Below are 20,907 nucleotides of genomic sequence, written 5' to 3'. Positions count from 1 at the left end.
CGTCCATCACGCCTTCCGGAGGTCAGAACAATACAAATAGCTCTCCAGCCACATTCACGGCTGCTAATTCTTATCTTGGTATTCATCTTTCTCGGGGTTCTTAATTAGAATCGACCCTCACAAATTTTGTTGTTGTTTTAGCAAATGGGCAACTTTTTAGTCGACAGTGCTTAAAAAAAAAAATTTTTGGATTCAGAATTTTGATGAACATAGATTGTACCTAAGTAGTGCATAAGTTTTTTTTATATTAAATTTATTCTACCTATAACGGAATTGATAGGAGTCAACCGTAAAACTAATTTTAGAAAAGTTTCAATATACTCGTGATGTTTGCTTTGCGAAAAATATAGGACAGATACAAGTTAAAAGCTACCCATGAAAGGTAAGAAAATATAATATAAGGAATTGAAATATTAATAACATAATGCGCGGACATAAATTCACAAATAATTAAGCTTACATTATTAGATTATCCAAAACATTTAGAGTCTAGAGATTGTTTGGGCTGATCAGCGTTTGTAAATTTTTTTGTACTTACAGGTACATAATAAGAGAGGTTAATTTTCTTTATTGTGAAAGTATGATAAAAACCGACCAACCATTTATGGGTAGTCCCACTTTGAATCCACAACCATGTCACAATACTGTCTTACGGCTAAAAGGGTATGGTGACAGTTATACAATTTATCATTCGAGCACTAAACCATCAGATCGATTGTTTATTCGTTATTCAGCGGAACAAAATCGATCAACGCAACTTCAACAAAAAAATCGCCCGTCGACCGCTCCCGCCAAGAAACTGTTGCTCGACTCAAGACAAAAGGAATTTCTGCACTGATTTATCGCAGGCTTCGACTAATGGCGGATCCTGTGATATAAATTACAAAGGCCGACATTTGCAATTAACAATGTTGCTTTAATATATTAGGCCACAAGCGGTTTGGATTTCTGACGCTCAAAATTGCTGTAGCGGATTATTTCATTTGTGAATTATCCTAAGACAGTTAATTCATATTTTTATAAATTCATTGTAACTAATCTAAGGCAGACGTGTCTCTCGAGGTCATTGACTCCGTGCAACAGCTGATGGGTAACGCGGGAAAGTAGGTTAAGAAAGAAAAGCATGTGACGAAAACAAAATCCCCGACCAATGTGGGTAGGAATAAAACCGAAACCATTCAGCTAGAAAAATTTCAATTTTTTTGGAAGAAAGTGGAAAAGAGACGATGACAAAGAATATAAATGGAAGGTAATAATAATATCAGGAACATAAAGGGAACATATGCGGAACGCGAACACGTAACCTTAGACTTTAGAACTTATGTTCCAAGGTAAGTTTATGTTGTTGATGTCTATGGGCTCTAGTAACCGCTTAACCCCAAGTGGGCCGTGAGCTCGTCAACCAATATAAGTAATAAAAAAAGTTCAACATCTAAACACACTATATTTATTTTATGATATAAAGTACCCTTTACATAGGAGTGTTTAATTAAAGTGACTCTTGATAGTACTTAGAGCTCTATCATTTGACTTCTTACCGTCAGCTTTTCTGGAAACTTCATTTATAATGAGGTTCCTTCCGTGGAGATTCGACAAACGTAATGTAAGTAATTTAAATTATTCATAACTCATATTTAAATATTTATTTTGATATTGATAGAGTGGTAAAGTGAATGAGATGAATTATCTGACAGAGGAAAATAAATTATTTATTTACTTTTTAGTTTAGTTATTTCTATACGATATTTCTAAAAAATTTAAAATTTGGAAAATAATATCACGAAAAACAAAAGTTCTTCTGCTATTTGAATGGTCTAAACATAATTGATGTTTGATTAAAAACATCGTATTGTTGATGCTAATACCAAATATAACGAACCCTTTTACAAAGATAAATGTGGAAAAATATTAAGCGAAAAGTCACTTAAGCTATATAGCCCTTTACCCCCCGATATAATGCTATTACTTCTGTATATAATGTTATCTATTTATAATGCTATCTCCCTGTCATATATCTGTCGGCGCGACGTCACTATTTGGTTAACTAAAAAATAGTTAATGTTAACTGTTTCCTTAATGTTACGCATGTCAACAACTGCTTAAGATGGTATTCAAAAGAATTCATGACTGAGCTACCCCCAATTTCTACTATAAATACGCGTGACAATTGTCGCACAAAACCTGGTCACCGTCCTCGTCGAAGCTGTCGCTTGCGACGAAGCGCTTGACGAGCGAATAAACCCACAGACACAGCCCACTGAGTTTCTCGCCGGATCGTCTCAGTGGGTCGCGTTTCCGATCCGGAGGTAGATTCTGCGAAGCACTGCTCTTACTAGGGCTAGTGTAAGCAAAACTCCGGTTTGAGCACCGTGAGCTCTCCTACATGTTAGGGCCAAGCCGAAATAGCCTCTCAAGGCTATCAGCATAAGTAGGAAAAAAACACACAAAACATTCCAGCTCGAGCAGCCGACTGAGGCGGAGCTCTCTGTTGATATCACTGTACACTTGATATGTAATAAATGGAATTCATTGGTAAAGTGAGTCTTAATTACTGTCACTATGGAAGGCAATGATAATGATGAAGAATAAGGCGTCATCATTTTAAAAACACCATGGAACCAGCGTCTATCCGTCATATCTATATACATATAATGCTATATATGATATTGCTTCTATAATGATACTTGATCGTGCTGTGTCCACGTGGTTTGGTGCTTTATTTTGCCCATTGTTGGTTAAAATAAATGAGGTATCTTATTTAAAACTACTGTTACAGTTTAATCTTGTGGTTTTGTAGTTATTATTTTCGAAGTTTCTGATATTTTACTTTTAGGTTGGCCACGGAAGACTAAAGGTGTTGTTGGTCCGTAATTTTCCATTAAAATAAAACGTAGGTGTTTCATTCATCATCAGGATAAAAGGATTTCAGGTGTTTAAAAAGGTATATCATACTTCAAAGAACCCTGGAGCAGAGTTGAGACTGTCGTTGATTTGCTTTTGATGTATTTCCGAGACCTTAGACACTGGTGAGGATGCAGAACTTACCGCCTCCGCATGTTGCAGAGCATAGAGATCCAGGCGTAGCCAGCCAGTGGTACCTCGGTCGAGAGCAGGATGACCCATCTCCTCCGCAGACACCGCATTCATCGACCCTCCTCGTTGAACCAACCCGAAGATCGCAGCCCACACGCTGAAACAAAATTAAACTATCAAAACCAAAGTTAATTGATCTCTGGACACTTAAAAAACAGTAATAAACGTTTAAGGCTTTAGTTTTAACTCAGAAACATAGCTTTCAACAATATTTTTTTGTTTCAAAGTCTCTTCGACTTCACCGCACCATAAAGAAAAAATTGAGTACTTGATTGTCTGACTCATCGCGGTATTTTGAGGATGCACTACATTCATCTTTCTCATTGAACCCATCGCTTGCAACGAAGGGTTCGGCGAGTAAATTGACACAGACACAGCCCACCGAGTTTCTCGCCAGATCTTCTCAGTGGGTTGCGATTCCATTCCGGAGGTAAATCCTGCGAAGCACTGCTCTTGCTAGGGCTACTATTAGCAACGTCCTCAGGTTATAGCCCCGGGGGCTCACCTACTCATTCGGTTACGCTGGCATAGTCTCTCAAAGCTACCAGCTTAGGTAGGGAAAAGAAAGATGTTGCACGTGACACCAGCTTGACCCGTTGACCGAGGTCTGACGTGGTGCTGACGACCGTTAGTCTAGGGTTCTGTGCAACAGTGGCCTTTACTTGAGGAAGTACCACATTCCTTAAGGTTTTTTTGGCATCTCGCCATGTAAATTGAGCCAATAATCTTTGTTAGTTGTGACATATGAAGAGACGCACTGTATCTAGATACATAAACCTATATACATATAAAGAAGCCTAAAGACAATGGAACGAGAAGCAGTGGCTTAACTCATATCTTGGATTTGAGTCCAAACCAGTGTTAAGCACTTCGCAATGAGTATCAATTGGGCTGTGTAGATTAAATAACGCCAGAACTCCTTAGCTTGCCAAGGTCAAAGTTATTATAAAAATCATTGAAACTTAGTATATTTGGACCAGGATATCAAAGACCAAGCTAGACCAAACCGTGCCGTGAAAAAAGCGCAGAGGAAAAAGCGCATAAAAAAACCTCGTCAAAAAAAAATCAGTTTTCCTCGCCGTATATAAATTACGTGGGACATGTAACTGTTGAGGGCTCATCATTTATTCAGTGGGCCGAAATCGAGTCGAGGAGGGCTATTCACACAAATGTGTTGGATCTTTCGATTATCATAATATAGTAGGGCGGTTACGGTTTTTCGTTTTCGTTGCTATCAAAATCGTATGAATTAGTTTAAAACTGAATTCAATAAGAGAATTTGTACTGAGCTTTTGCACTGTCTTTGATGAATTTGTGCGTTCCAATTTGAAGGCGATGCTTATGGGCTCCAATAACTACTTAATATTAGATGACGCCTTCAGCTCTAACACTAGGAGCAGGCTTAGGGACCCCGGTAACCGTACTCGTCGAACTCGACAAAGAGTTCGCCGTGCAACCTAACCCATGAATCAGCTCGCTGAGTTTCTCGCCGGATCTTCTCAGCGGGTCGCGATTCCGATCCGGTAGTAGATTCATTCACGAAGCAGCTACTCTTGAGCTGTTAGGTCTCCTTTGGAGGCGCTCGGGTAGCTGTTAGCAAATCCCACCCCTCCTGGCGGAGCCTTTGCTCACCCACCTGTCCTGGTGAAACTGGAAAGGCCTCCGGGCCACCAGTACTCCTTCAAACATAAAAAAAATATATTAGATGAGCTATGAGTTAATCATCCGTCTATGCAACGGAAAGCCTATCCTGGGTGGACACGAATAAGGTATATTTTACTATTTCAGGTTTCACTCGACAGTGGTACACTAAAAGATTTGTGTTTGGGCTCTCATTCGTAGCTTGGTTCGTAGCCATGCCAGCATTGGTTCGTAGCCCCTCATTCGTAGCTTCGTAGCTTCGTAGCTTGCTTTTGAGTACCATTTACACTATCGTTCTGTCTCCTAATGTGGACAAGCCATATAAATTTCATTTCGTACTTTATTTTAACACATAGACACATACACCATATCATAGCTTTGTTTCTTTTGTTACTTAGATGGGTGGGTGAGCTCACGCACCACCTGGTGTTAAATGGTTACCGGAGCCCATAGACTTCTTCAACGTAAATGCCGCCACCCACCCCGAGACATGATTTCAAAGGTCTCAGTTTTTACAGTACAAAACCTGCCCCACACTGCAAACTGGGAGCCCATAGACACCTACAACGTAAATGCGCCACCCACCTTGAGATATAAGTTCTAAGATCTCAGTATAGTTACATCGGCTACCCCACCTTTCAAACCGAAACGCATTACTGCTTCACGGCAGCACGGTGCGGACTCACAAGAGATCCTACCACCAGTGATTACGCAAATTATAATTTTGCGGGTTTCATTTTATTACACGATGTTATTCCTTCACAGTGGAAGTCAATCGTGAACATTTGTTGAGTACGTATTCATTAGAAAAATTGGTACCCGCCAGCGGGATTCGAACACCGGTGCATCGATACACACGAATGCACCGGACGTCTTATCCTTTAGGCCACGACAACTTCAAAACCTACCCTTACCTACTAGTTACTACCCTTAAGGACTCAAAAAACATGCTACCACCAGCTATAAAGTTTCCAGTGAGTGTCTGCTGAGTGTAGTTATTTGTGCTTTTTCAAGGCACTTCGGGATTGTAAAGCTGTGGCGGCAATTTAAAAGAAAGGATGTCTTTGGTTTTAATTGGCATAACAGTGTCATATAGACCGCCAGACAGATTTTTATTTCATCGATGCAGCATTAGTTACATCTTCATTTATATGAGCCTTAGTAGTCTAGAATAGAGCGAGGTACTAAAGTCGCATTACTTCTGTAAGGTTTTCTTTAGGTAAGGTCTTCTTCTATAAGGTTTTCTTTTGGGTAAGATTACTTCTGTAAGGTGCTACCGTCACCAAAATGGCATTCCATATGTTAGATTTTAGTATGGCTGATATGAAGTTAGTACCATTTAATTTTAGACATCCACAAATTTAATATTTTGTAGAGTTTTGAGATTTTCTTTTCGGCAAGCGTCGTCAAGCTTATGTCAATTAATTGTTCAAAAGAGTTAGTGCTAATATAATAATATAATATATTAGCGGCCTGCTCCGGCTTCGCTCGGGTCTTTAACAAAAACTTCAACGATATTTGACGTTGTTTTGCGGCGTAACTATAATAGTTAGATACTGTTGCGACATTTTTTGTAAGTAATAATATGTCCTCCAAAGTCGTAGTACATTATTTTATTCTATGATCAATAGTTTTCGCAGGGCACGCGATGTAAAGAATATTTTAGGTAATTTTTTTACACCTTGGGTTACATTATTGGAGTTTCAGTAAGGATCCCTAATTTTTTTGAAAGAATTTTTGAAAGAATTTTTCAAATCGGTTCAGTAGTTTCAGATCCTATTCAATACCAGCAAACAAACAAATTTTTCCTCTTTATAATATTAGTATAGATTTATCAGTACGTTACATCCGTAATATTAATTTTAATATTCCCACACGACTTCCAAAGCCAGCCTCTTCTCGCTTGAACCGTAATGGGAAGACATAAAACCAATAGGAAATCATTAATCCCACTGGAACGAAAAAGTCCCTACGAAAATCCTGTTCGAATCCAAAACTCCTGCATTAATATGCGATGTAACATCCTGATATTATGCTAACGATCTCCTTGAGAATTCAACTTAAATAATATATGGAATTATGCAAAACAGGCAGATAAAGTAGCCAAGCTGTGCGTCTGAAGTTTCTTTGGTTGGCAGAAGGGAATGTAAAAGTTCGGGGGGATCTTTTGGAATTGATTTCAGCAACTAATTTCGAAGATACCTTGTCGCGTGGTGGATCTGCTCTTTGATTAGTACTTCGATATTAGGAAGCGAAGATGTTTTTCAATACAGCTTTGCTCGAATAAGATAAGGTTGCGAGGAAAGACGGCGATAACCTGGAAAAACTTATGATCACAGGGAAAGTTGAAGGCAACAGATCTAGAGGCCGCAGCCATACTCGTTGGTCCGATCAAATCCGCACCGCTTTGGACAGTACAGTGTACAGCGCGCTGCATGACGCCGTGGACAGGGGAAAGTGGAAAAACATCTTAAGATTGAAGCTCATGGGTGATGGTGGTCACGACCCTCAGACATGAGGAACACGATTCGAGGAGGAGGAAGGCGCTCCGGGTTATTGAAAGAAAATTGACGGAACTAAGCCGATTTCTATTTTAAAATTACGCATTAGCTTACAAAAGAACTAGCTTTTGCCCGCGACTCTGTCCACGTGGAATGGTTACTTTGGCATAGCGCTAAATTTTACCTCCCACTTCATTTAATTTTGCCTTTACGTATTTTTTACCTATTATGTATGACATGTATTTAATATAAAAAATAAATAGTAAAATTTCGGTTTTTCCGATATATTGTGTGTTCATAGTACATGATTAGGATATGGCCTAGGTCCTGGTCGAGGATGAGTATTGCCGAGAGAATCAGTTCATCTATCCTTCACATGTAGAAAGTCATAGGTCACTGTCACTATCTTCCAGTTTTTTATATGAAAAGGGGACCTTTTCACACTATTTAAATATTATGCGCGTGCCGATGCGGCTACAGCGGCTTCGCGTGACAAACTCTGTTTTAGTTGTTGTGGTTTGCCGCACTAACAGACAGGCAAGTGGTGGCGCTAGTGTCACGCCGAAGAACCATTTCCCACGGTTTTTTATTGCTTAGATGGGTGGACGAGCTCACAGCCCACCTGGTGTTAAGTGGTTACTGGAGTCCATAGACATCCACAACGTAAATGCGCCACCCACCTTGAGATACAAGTTCTAAGGTCTCATGTATAGTTACAACGGCTGCCCCACCCTTCAAACCGAAACGCATTACTGCTTCACGGCAGAAATAGGCAGGGTGGTGGTACCCACCCGCGCGGACTCACAAGAGGTCCGTAATTTATAAACCTTCCGGCCATAAACTTTGAGAGAGAAGCAATTAAGAGTTCAGAACACCTGTGTTTTATTACTAATAACGTTTTCTCAACGAGCTGAGAAAAAAACACGTGGCCCATTGGAAATACGAGACTTAGACCCGAATAAATGGGGCGGTTAAAACTAATTGAATGGGTTTTGGTCTAAAACACGAGAGGCGATTTTTTATTGCTATCGAGGACATAAGACGCCTTTCAGTCTAATTCAAAAGCTTTGGGGAAACAATTTCAGTCCTTCATTTCAGTGAAAATGGAATTCAAGACTGGCCCATTTATTATTTAAGCGACAAGAAAAGTTCTCTTTTAACCAAGAAAATGACGAAGTAAAAGAGATTACACTATGAAACAGCTTTATAGTCAGCAGTAATATATACTAACAATCACGCCACGTTAACTGGTCCCGTGATAAGTTCGTAAAGAACTTGTGTTACAGGTACCAGATAACGGAAATAAATGTAAGATTTTTATTATACACATACATATATTTAATATACATTCATAACCCTGGAAAAGACATTTATATTTATCATGCAAATATCTTCCCTTGGCGGGATTCGAACCCGCGACCCCCTTGTGTAACCATATCTATCTCATTTTTATTGGCTTTTTATTTATTGCTTAGATGGGTGGACGAGCTCACCTGGTGTTAAGTGGCTACTAGAGCCCATAGACATCTACAACGTAAATGCGCCACCCACCTTGAGATATGAGTTCTAGGGTCTCAGTATAGTTACAACGGCTACCCCACCATTCAAACCGAAACGCATTACTGCTTCACAGCAGAAACAGGCGGAGTGGTGGTACCTACCCGTGCGGACTCACAAGAGGTCCTACCACCAGTAAAGATTAAGAAGATTATGTGGATTTGGTATTTCTTAAGATTAGGAACAGGTGGACCTAGTTTCTGATTTACCTAGTACGATCCATCTCTAGTTGAGGCGTTACATGAAATTGTTTGTATACCGGGTGTAGCGGCAGTTCCATTGGGGGCTCATTTGCTTATTTACGTCATTAACAATGCTTCATCTCTCCCATTTTATTTATTTATTTACCATTTTTTTTTATTACTAACAGGGTTTACAGTAAGACATAAAATAACATTGACATGTATGGAGCAATTGATAACTGCAACTCTAATTAGAGGCAATCACAGCATGCATTACATTAATATAACAACAGAGATTTAACAATACTAATAATAATAAAATTAAAAAAAAACAAAAGAAAGACAACAAGGACAGTAATACCCGAGTACTCAGACCAAGGCTGAGGCTGAGGTTCGACAACAACTTTTTATAATTTTGTTCCTGAATATCACCAAATATGTATGATAATTGCCAAATATGTCAAGGTTTTCAGCTTTACTGACTAGATTATTATAAAGTTTAGTTAGACGAGGAACAGGTGAGTGCTTGCTTAGATTGGTTCTGCTAAAGCGGGTGCTAAAAAGAGCAACGGGGCGACGAGATAACCTGGATGGCACCTTCAAAGAGAATTTATTGAGGATGGATTGGGAGTCGACAGCACCGCTCATAGCTTGATGTAAAAAACACAAGCCTAACATATCGCGGCGATCACTCAATGTTTGCATTTTAAAATGTCCTAAAATGGCCTAAAAAGATACGACATGTGGCGAAGTAACTTTTTTTGAATTCTCTCAATCAATTTGAATTTATTTACGAACAATCGAATCTGTTAAGCACAACAGATTTTCTAGAAATAAAAGTTCTACGGAAATTATCGCGTCGGAACTCACAATAGAATCGTAAAAGCCAAACGCATTCCTTTATACCGGGTAAACAAGAAAAAAAAATGGGTATTGAAACCTCATGACACAATGCCGGATGCGACCTGACATCATCAGGGAATGGGGACGCGAAATAATAAGGCCTGGAACTGGTCTAAGGTACAAGAGAAGTTGATGTTAAGCTTGATAAGAGTGAGAGAATGTAGAGGTTTTTCTCTATAAAATTAAATATGCAATTTCTGTACTCTACATGGTTTCATGGGTGGTGCTGGGGTACTTATATTGAAATTGTGACTTCGTTCTCATGTTTTGACGCAAACCGCGATGAACTTGTCGTTGCTATGAATTGGATAACTGTTTTGTGGGAATTTTTAAAAAGTTGAAGTTTTTTTTGACGTGACAACGTCGATGGACACCGGTTGCATGCATGAAAAAGTGTCACTTTCCGCCTGAGTCTGAGCGTGTAAGCGAGGGCGCGGAACAAACGATAGGGAGACATTTTTACTGGTGGTACGACCTCTTGTGAGTCCGCGCGAATAGATACCACCACCCTGCCTATTTCTGCCGTGAAGCAGTAATGCGTTTCGGTTTGAAGGGTGGGGGCAGCCGTGGTAACAATACTGAGACCTTAGAACTGATATCTCAAGGTGGGCGGCGCATTTACGTCGTAGATGTCTATGAACTCCAGTAACCACATAACACGAGGTGACCAGTGAGCTCGTCCACACATCAAAACAATAAAAAAAAACACGATCGGTCCAACTGTTTGCTCGTGACACATTTATCTCTCTTCTCGCGTGACGTCAGAGTTAGCAGCTCGATAATTTCTGCTACTGACGTTATCATGTAATACTGGCGTCCGAAGCCGATTTTACAGACAACCATTAACATTTTTTGTATGTTTTTCGCCGCGTTTTAGTCCTGCGGCACGTTCTCGCTTTAGCTCATGACTTCCACCGCAACAGGAGTCGTTGGCGCTCGGTACGGCTTTGTCCTAGGCACGATGTTTGTTCTCCGTTTTTTAAAATTAAAACTATGTGGCCCGGAACGTTGAGTCCGTAATATCTCGTTTGCCTTTCGAACAAAACGAAAACCCGGAAATCTTTCTTTACGAACCACAAGCCGTTGTCGCAACGCAAATTAATTCTTCACAGAGCAGAACTATTGTCAGCGAGCTATATAGTTCACGAGCGACGTCTATTAAGAAGTATAGTCATTGTTTTTATTTCTAATTTTAATACAGTACGGGTTTTACACCCATTTTTGACACCAATTGAACTCACCTCAGTAAGAATTCTGGTTTACTATTGCTATGATGTGAACTAGCATGACTGCTATAAGGCCCTACAAACTAGTTCTGTCAATCGTACTGGGGTTTTTTATTGGTGGACGAGCTCACAGCCCACCTGGCGTTAAGTGGTTACTGGAACCCACCATGCGCCACCCACCTTGAGATATAAGTTCTAAGGTCTCAGTATAGTTACAACGGCTGCCGCACCCTTCAAACCGAAACGCATTACTGCTTCACGGCAGAAATAGGCAGGGTGGTGGTACCTTCCCGTGCGGACTCACAAGAGTTTCTCGCCGGATCTTCTCAGCTAGTCGTGATTCCGATCCGGTAGTAGATTCATTCGCGAAGCAATTGCTCTTGAGTTGTTAGGTCTCCTTTGGAGGCGCTCGGGCAGCTGTTAGCAAATCCCACTCCTCCTGGCTGAGCCTTTGCTCGCCCACCTGTCCTGGAGAAACTGGAAAGGCCTTCGGGCCACCAGTAAAATTTCAATCACAAAAAAAGCCTTTTCGGGATCCTCCAAAAAGTCCACTGAAAAAGTCTCAGTAAATGACCACGATTTTACTGAGATTATATTTCATCCCATATCATCTCATCTCTTTTTTTTTTTTTTTGCTTGCATGTGTGGACTTGCTCACAGCCCACCTGGTGTTAAGTGGTTACTGGAGCCCATAGACATCTACAACGTGAATGTGCCACTCACCTTGAGACATAAGTTCTAAGGTCTCAGTATAGTTACAATGACTACCCCTCCTTCAAACCGAAACGCATTACTGCTTCACGGCAGAAATAAGCGGGTTGGTGGTACCTACCTGTGCGGACTCGCAAGAGGTCCTACTACCAGTAAACAGTCATTTCTAATTCATTTCATATGATTTCATTTCATTTCATAATATCGTTTTTCATATAAAAATATATATAAAAGATAAGGCTGTATTGTATGATACAGTTGCCTTTATAATTAGAAAAATAAAACTACTACTAAATACTCCCAAATGCAAGATTTTGACGGATAAGTTAGAGTGTTAGACAGAGATAGAAAGCTTATTGAAGCGGGACAGAATACCATTTCAAAACCGAAACTTGTGAATGATAATCAAACGTCCAACTATTCCTTTCGACCTGTAATAAAATAAGATGAAAAATAACGTATAAGAGACAATTAAATACCGAACCGAAATTGAAAAATATAGTTTTTAAAACCTCGTATAAAGTTTTGAAGAAACAGAAGAAGCATTCTCCGCGGCCGGTATATAATATTTTACAGTTTAGTGAGTCCGAAGAAAACTTCCGAAGTGCTTATACTAAAGACTCAAATTAAGATTTGCGGTATCTGCATAATTTATTGTTTTATATTCATTTCGACGAAGCTAAAGTTCAGGTTTTGTTTTTAGAAAGTTGCAGTTTTTAAAATTGATTTCGAGAATGTTCGTTCATTAGAGTTTCTTTGGTTGTTGCATAATTTTAGGAAACTTTATCACGTTTTCCTATGTGTGACACGCATTTTTTTTAATACGCTTTTATTAGCTTCAGACGTATGTATGTTAGTATGTAACGGAATCTTTGAACATGATTTTGACCCCCTTCAAAACGTCGGATTAACTCGAAATATACTTATTAAGGACCGATGACAATTCATTATTAAAAAAATTTAAAAAAAAAAACATGTGAAAATATGGAAATTCAACTGAAAAATGAAAAATAAATAATAGTTTAAGAAAACTAACAAAATACGTTATTATAGAAAATCCAAGTAAATAACAGAAAATAAATTTGAATTAAAAATAGTGTAAGAAAAAATGATTTTATTGTAAAAAAACGTGGGGTGCATAGTATCAGTAGCTATAAAATATTTTATGAACAGATATTATTATGAGTAGAAGGGATATTTTGATAATATCCTGAAAAGCACTCTTTTATAATAAAATAATTTTTTGTTACAGTATTTTTAATTCAAATTTATTTAAATTTAATTTCTATTTTTTAGTTGGATTCTCTATAAAAGCGTATTTTTTTAGGTTTTTTCAACTATTATTTATTTATTGCTTAGATCGGTGGACGAGCTCACGGCCCACTTGATGTTAAGTGGTTACCGGAGCTCATAGATATTTACAATGTAAATGCCGCCACCCACCTTGAGATATGAGTTGTAAGGTCTGGCTTTTAACAGTACAATCAACGGCTGCCCCGCCCTTCAAAACGAAACGCATTACTGCTTCACGGCTTCAGAATGGTGGTGGTCCCGTGCGGACTCACAAGAGGTCCTACCACCAGTAATTACGCAAATTATTATAAAGTTTTGCGGGTTTGATTTCTACTACACAATGTAATACGTTCACCGTGGAAGTCATTTTATTGTTTTGTTTTTTTATGATTGAATTATTAGTGGTGGCCCGGAGACCTTTCCAGTTTCACCAGAACAGGTGGGCGAGCAAAGGCTCATCCAGGAGTGGTGGGATTTGCTAACATCTGCCCGAACACCTCCGAAGGAGACCTAACAACTCAAGAGCAGCTGCGTCGCGAATGAATGAATCTACTACCGGATCGGAATCGCGACCCACTGGGAAGATCCGGCGAGAAACTCAGCGGGCTGATGCATGGGTTATGCACGTCGACCTCTTTGTCGAGTTCGACGAGTACAGTTACCGGGGTCCCTAAACCTGCTCCTAGTGTTAGAGCTGAAGGCGTCTAATGCACGGAAGTCAATCGTGAACATTTGTTAAGTACGTATTCGCACCGGACGTTGTCATCCTTTTTTTGAAATTATAATGAACCTGTGCTTGAAATAATTGTCGTTAATGTTCTGAGCTAGATATACACCGTTTGAGTTTATTTAGTTCATATATGAACTCAATCAATTCTATATCAATTGAATTGTGGAAAGGACGGTTAATAAAGAAAATGGGTTTGGGTCTTTGCCAGATGTTTTCGCCTTACGCTGCGGCATTACAGAATATGTGGCTATTCGGCAATTAGTGATTAACTTTAGTATGGTTTTCCGATTGTAACTAATACATGTTTGGGCTTCCAGAACATTCATTTTATATGCTGTTTTTTTCTTCTTAAGTAACCGTTTTTTTTTATTGCTTAGATGGGTGGACGAGCTCACAGCCTACCTGGTGTTAAGTGGTTACTGGAGCCCATAGATATCTACAACGTAAATGCGCCACCCTCCTTGAGACATGAGTTCTAAGGTCTCAGTATGGTTACAACGGCTGCCCCGTCCTTCAAAACGAAACGCATTACTGCTTCACCGCAGAAATAGGCAGGGTGGTGGTACCTACCCGTGCGGACTCACAAGACGTCCTACCACCAGTAATTCCGCAAATTATAATTTTGCGGGTTTGATTTTTATTACACGATGTTATTTCTTCACCTTGGAAGTCAATCGTGAACATTTGGTAAGTACGTATTTCATTAAAAAAATTGGTACCCGCCTGGGATTCGAACACCGGTGCATCGCTCAAAACGAATGCACCGGACGTCTTATCCTTTAGGCCACGACGACTTCTTCTTCTATCGACGACTATCTTCAAATATTATAATTAAATATTTACTGACAAACTTTCAGCTTTTATAAAATAACGAAGGTCTCGGGCTCACGGGCTCTTAGACTAAAATATTTGAGTGTAGGTACAAAGACATGGGAATAAAGAGGTAAACGAAAGATCACAACAAATCTAACGACTGGATCATATAACCGAGGTGCGATCAACAAAAATACCTGCTCTTAGCTTAGCATCGGAACTGTTTTCATACAGTTTTATAGTCTTCTTTTCGACGACGACTCGGCAATCTAAAGAGAATGTCTTCAACGCGAGACATTGAATGATATGATCACAGATTTTGCCAAGTTTACCTAATTTAGTTAAGTTGATAAAGTAAACAAAATATAAATTAATCATTGGCATGTTTGGACCCGTTAGCGACGGAAAGCAGCGCGGTATTGATTGAACCTTGTTATTGTGTGTTGCCAATTAACAAACTAATAATCAAGCCGAGAGGGTTGCCAGAATAGGCGTGCGTAAACCGTTGATAATTAATTATTGCCAGTAGCAATCCTATCGTTGTGCGTTGCCAACAAAAGGGTACTTAATGCTAGTCGGGGCGCCTTTTCAATATACAAAATCAAAACTGCGATTCAGAATCCATTAATAAGGAGCGGTGTTGGATTTCGAGGGAAATATAAAATTGATTTCACATACAGACGGTTCGTTTGACTGACGAAATTATTTGAGTTCAGGATTGATGCTATGATCTACTTTCAAAGTCAGTGAATCCTAAAACGATAATGTGATTTTCTATCTTTTTTTATGGCTTAGATGTTTGGACAAACTCACAGCCCACCTGATGTTAAGTGATTACTGGAGCCCATAGACATCTACGAAGTAAATGCGCCACCCACCTCGAGATATAGTTCTAAGGTCTCAAGCTCTCAAGTATAGTTACAACGGCTGCCCCACCCTTAAAACGGTAGGTTGAATTGCGGCTTAATCAAAAGGGAATATAAGGGAATAAAAGGGAAAAGGGAATATAATATATATTGAATACTAGCTGACCCGGCCGACTTCGTAGTGCCTCAATCGATAAATAAAAGGCCTAAACTTTTGTATAAAATAAACTTAAAGCAAACAAAATGAATCCGTCCGACGGGGGACACATGTAAGTGAAAACAATTTTTTTTATTTAATTAATTCCGATCATTTTTATCTACCTTTTAAACCTTCTCTGGACTTCCACAAATAATCCAAGACTAAAATTAGCCAAATCGGTCCAGCCGTTCTCGAGTTTTAGCGAGACTAACGAACGGCAATTCATTTTTATATTATATAGATAGATAAGCTACGATAAAATTCACATGGCTGGCGAGTCGTTCATGCATTTTCTCCAATAAACAAAGATAATTCCCAATCTTGCAATGGTATTTTTTTTTCTGCGTTGGTATCGTTGTTCAAACCTCATAGCAGTGTGTCCCAAACGAAAATAGCTTTGATAATACTCCGCAAATGTATATTCGGAATTCCGGTAAATATTAAAGCCTAAAGCGTTTGCTTGTCATTTAATGCGAAGTGGATGACGTGCGTTGGTCGATCAGAGAGTAACGTCGCAATGTTAAATGATCAACCAAGTAACTTCAAACGCCTCATTAATTAAGGAGCATTTTTGGAACGAAGTTCCTTATGGGACGATGCGGAGGTGTAACCTAACCGGGAAAAAACGTCCGTAACGTAAGATTTTTATTAGTTATAGCACACAGCGTACGACTTAACTTTGTAATAACGTACAAAGAATAACATATTTTTTTATCATTCATTGACCGCGATCTCAGAGCGTTCGTTTGCGCAATACACTAACTCTTAAGCAAACAACCGTGAATGAAGTGTACCACAATAAGTTTGCCGTTACCGAATGACCGTGGGTTATTGCGAAACCTACAGTTTTATTTTCTTTATACCTCGAATAGAACTTAAAATTAATATTTTTATAATAAGGAACTTCGTTCCTATCCGGTGTCCCACGACACCACACATCTTTTATTTTTTAATGTTAGTTGTCAACCAATTCAATTTGTGATAAGGTAGATTTCTGAAATTGGTATCTACTTCAATTGTATATTTATGTTTCAAAGGTATTTTAAGTATGTTTTATATGTAAATTGCTTATTCTTATTTGTATGTAAAGAAGCAAAACCCACCTGGTGTTAAGTGGTTACTGGAGCCCATAGACATCTACAACGTAAATGCTGCTACCCACCTTGAGATATGAGTTCTAAAGTCACAGTATCAACGGCTGCCCCACTCTTCAAACCGAAACGCATAACTGCTTCACGGCAGAAATAGGCGAGGTGGTGGTACCTACCCGTGCGGATCACAAGACGCCCTACCACCAGTAAAATTCAGACCAGACCTTCCACTCTTGGGATACCAGTTGCTGTAGGTTTCATTGTCTTCTTCGGTTCTGATTTCAGAGGTTGGTTAGGTTCTAATTAAAGTTTTGACGTCATGTTGGGTGCACTCATTCTTGTTATAGTGTTAACGGGCTTCTTAGCATTAGGTGGCTGTAATGTTGTAACAGATTTCTAAAAATATGAGCCATTCAAAAAATATTCAAGTTTTTTTGTTGTTGTTGCTTAGATGGTTGGACTAGCTCACAGCCCACCTGGTGTTAAGTGGTTACTGGAGCCCATAGACATCTACAACGTAAATGCTGCCACCCACCTTGAAATATAAATTCTAAGATCTCAGTATAGTTACAACGGCTGCCCCACCCTTCAAACCGAAACCCATCAAGTGGCCACTTGTTATGACCGCCTGACGTGTGGTGTTTGTTATCGGATGTTCTAGAAAGAATTTGATTTCCGGTACCAACGAATACCTTATATGGTCATTACGAAGCTATCACTAGTTAAAGCGCGCGGTTTCCATTCATTGTAACAGCTAGTTGTTTTGTTTGTGTGTATGTAATGATTTTAGGTATTGATTTTATATTTTTAGAACTTTGTTTACGACGTAACTATGGCTTATGTTCTAATAAAACGATCTAGTTATTTAAAATGGTATCAATTTTATTTTACCCCTGCAACCAATTATCAAACAGCCCCCTCTAGTTAGCGTGTAAGTTATGTATTTCTAAAACAGGCATGCGAGAATAAACGCCTGTTTTGATTTTTTTTTAAGGGATTTTATGACCTGGTAACCGAGACCTTGAAGTCATGTATTATTTTAAATTATATTCATATTTTTATGAAAAATGATATTATGGAGTGAAATTATATGAAGATGATTAATTTGAGACATTAATCAACTGGGATGAAATAAAATGAAATGGGATGAAATATAATCTCAGTAAAATGGTGGTCATTTACTAAGATTTTTTGAGTGGACTTTTTGGAGGATCCCGAGAAGTTACGTCCAGCGGCTTTGTTTCATTTTCCCGCATTTGTGCACTTTCACAGATATTAAACAGTTAATAAACCACCTTTATTACACATTTAAACCCGAAGAAACACTAAATAGACAAAATAAAATAAATCACACAACTTCACTCCTCGCGTTCCCGCCAAAAAGTCGCCTGTTTTGAAATGTCAGAGTAAATTATTACCCGTGCCAATGTTTATTTTGGCTTAAACTTATTAGTCCACACGGTTCATTGGTCATGTCTATGTGAAAACGGCTTGACCGATTTGGCTAATTTTGGTCTTGAATTATTTGTGGAAGTCCAGAGAAGGTTTAAAAGGTATAAAAATATGAAAATTCTCGGAATTAAATAAAAATAACAATTTTGTTTTCCCTTTGACGTGTCCCCCGTCGGACGGATTCCTTTTGTTTGTTTTAAGTTTATTCTATATAAAAGTTTAGGTCTTTTATTTATCGATTGAGGCACTACGAAGTCTGCCGGGTCAGCTAGTCTACTATAATATTGTGAAAGCGGAAGGGGTTTTTGCAGTGTAATTTTTTTAAATTTGTCTCAGTCTAACCTATGATTCCAATGAAAAAATTAGCACCTCAGCCAAAACCATATCTTCGATTTTACTATTGTCAGGTAATTCCCAAATTCACTTAACCCGAGAAATAATTGCGACATTACAAAAAAATACCGACATCCCCTTAATTTGAATTCAGACACTCTTTCTATCTTAATTTCCGAAAAAAGAGTACATTTCGCGCGAACACGAAAGGGGCTCTTATTTCACAACTCATTACGGCTCATATTCCTTTCACATTGTTTTAGCGGTGCGAGTTATTTATTTTAAAAATAAACTCGTTATCAAAACGGGTCGGTGCTATGTGTCTAGCTTTCAGTGTGAACCAGTGCGCTTGCCGTGTGAATGTTTAATGAGCAAAGTAGTGGTTTGGTTCAAGTTACAAGCTCTTTTTTATTAACTTTTATTGCTGAAGCTTTTTTATTGCTTAGCTGGGTGGACGAGCTCACAGCCCACCTGGTGTTAAATGGTTACTGGAGCCCACAGATATCTCCGACGTTAATGCGCCACCCTCCTTGAGACATGAGTTCTAAGGTCTCAGTATGGTTACAACGGCTGCCCCGTCCTTCAAAACGAAACGCATTACTGCTTCACCGCAGAAATAGGCAGGGTGGTGGTACCTACCCGTGCGGACTCACAAGACGTCCTACCACCAGTAATTCCGCAAATTATAATTTTGCGGGTTTGATTTTTATTACACGATGTTATTTCTTCACCTTGGAAGTCAATCGTGAACATTTGGTAAGTACGTATTTCATTAAAAAAATTGGTACTCGCCTGGGATTCGAACACCGGTGCATCGCTCAAAACGAATGCACCGGACGTCTTATCCTTTAGGCCACGACGACTTCAAATAGGGTGATTGAGGTGGAGACGATTGGGCTACTTTTGTAAGGCATATTGAAATCGATCTACAAGAGGGCCAGACTAGAGCCTCCGTAAGCTAGTCGTCACCACCAGGGGGCGGTTAATCGAGCGACTCATCACTTAATGTCATGTTAATGTCATGCAGTCGCCGTGGCCTAAAGGATAAGACGCCCGGTGCATTCGTATCGAGCGATGCACCGGTGTCCGAATCCCGCAGGCGGGTACCAATTTTTCTAATGAAATACGTACTTCAAAAATGCTCACGATGGAATGGATGGATGGAAGTCATTCCATGGTAAAGGAATAACATCGTGTATCAATCAAACCCGCAAACTTATCATTTGCGTAATTACTGGTGGTAGGACGTCTTGTGAGTCCGCAAGGGTGGTAAAATATTCATGTCAATGGCAAACGTTCAAAGGTATAGTTAGCATGGTCTAAAGCTTAAGACGCCTGGTGTACTCATATCAAGCGATACGACTATGAGGGTATTCAAATCCTGCTGGTAAGTACCATTTTTTGTAAGAAAGTATATTCTCAATACCCGCCCAGAATCGATTTCCACGATGAAGGAATATTATTGTGGGACATAGTTCAAACTAGATTTTCGTGTTTTTCTATGTTTTTTGACCACAAAAACTGAATAGTAGCCAAAAAGTCACAAATAAAACAATAACAGTAAAAAACGCTTTATTAAATCGTAAAAAAAATTATTATTTTTACCTAAATCAAAAAAAAATATCATGTTGTGGAGTAAAATTAATATGATTTGCAGAAATACTGGTATTAGTGCGTATTAGATACTCGCAGTAGTGGGTGCCACGACTTTGCCTATTCCCGACGCGAAGCTATCAATCATGTGGTCCGGTTTGAGCCTGTTCTTACCACAACCGAGACATCCAGCTCGTCTCAAGCTGATAGTGACGTCACGTTCATTCACCTACGCAACAAAGAACTACCCTACACTAAAACACGTACGGGCAGGACAATAAAAACGCTAGATTCTTTTAAAATAGGACATACGCGAGAAATAGCATCGTAGTGTAGTAAATTCAGTTAGTTATGCTTTACGGAGCGCAGGTCGCAAATAAACACGACCTTTTTGTGTGGGCCATTAATAAAATAGCGTTCTGCTACAGTTAATTTAACATTATGACGTGGAAAATTTGGGGTGCGGCGTTAGGTGTCGCTCGGATGGCTCTGTTTGCAGTGGCGATGGGAGTCACTCGCGGCCCACCCGAAGTTCAATGGTTGTTGTAACCAATTTAAGTTCTTTTACGAATTGCTTTGAGCTTCCACGGCCACATTATGATGGGTTGTGGAGAGTGGGTGGCGCGTTTACGTTGTACATGTCTATGGGCTCCAGTAACCACTTAACGCCAGGTGGGCTGGACGAGCCACACATCTAAGCAATAAAAAAAAAAGTTGAGTTCG

At 39.3% G+C, this 20,907-nt stretch overlaps 1 protein-coding gene across 2 annotated transcripts in view; it reads right to left on the bottom strand.

Annotated features, from left to right (window-relative positions):
* LOC101740303 (protein madd-4) overlaps positions 1 to 20,907 on the bottom strand; it is a 411,429-nt gene that overhangs the window by 45,506 nt on the left and 345,016 nt on the right. For both annotated transcript variants that reach the window (XM_021352889.2, XM_062676723.1), the window contains exon 9: positions 3,046 to 3,190. In XM_021352889.2, coding sequence (XP_021208564.1) covers positions 3,046 to 3,190 — 145 coding nt within the window. The remainder of the gene's footprint in view (positions 1 to 3,045; positions 3,191 to 20,907) is intronic.

Source organism: Bombyx mori, chromosome 28 (assembly GCF_030269925.1).
Source record: "Bombyx mori chromosome 28, ASM3026992v2".
In the NCBI taxonomy this organism is placed as follows: Eukaryota; Metazoa; Arthropoda; class Insecta; order Lepidoptera; family Bombycidae; genus Bombyx; species Bombyx mori.
This window is presented reverse-complemented; position numbering and strand designations above follow the sequence as displayed.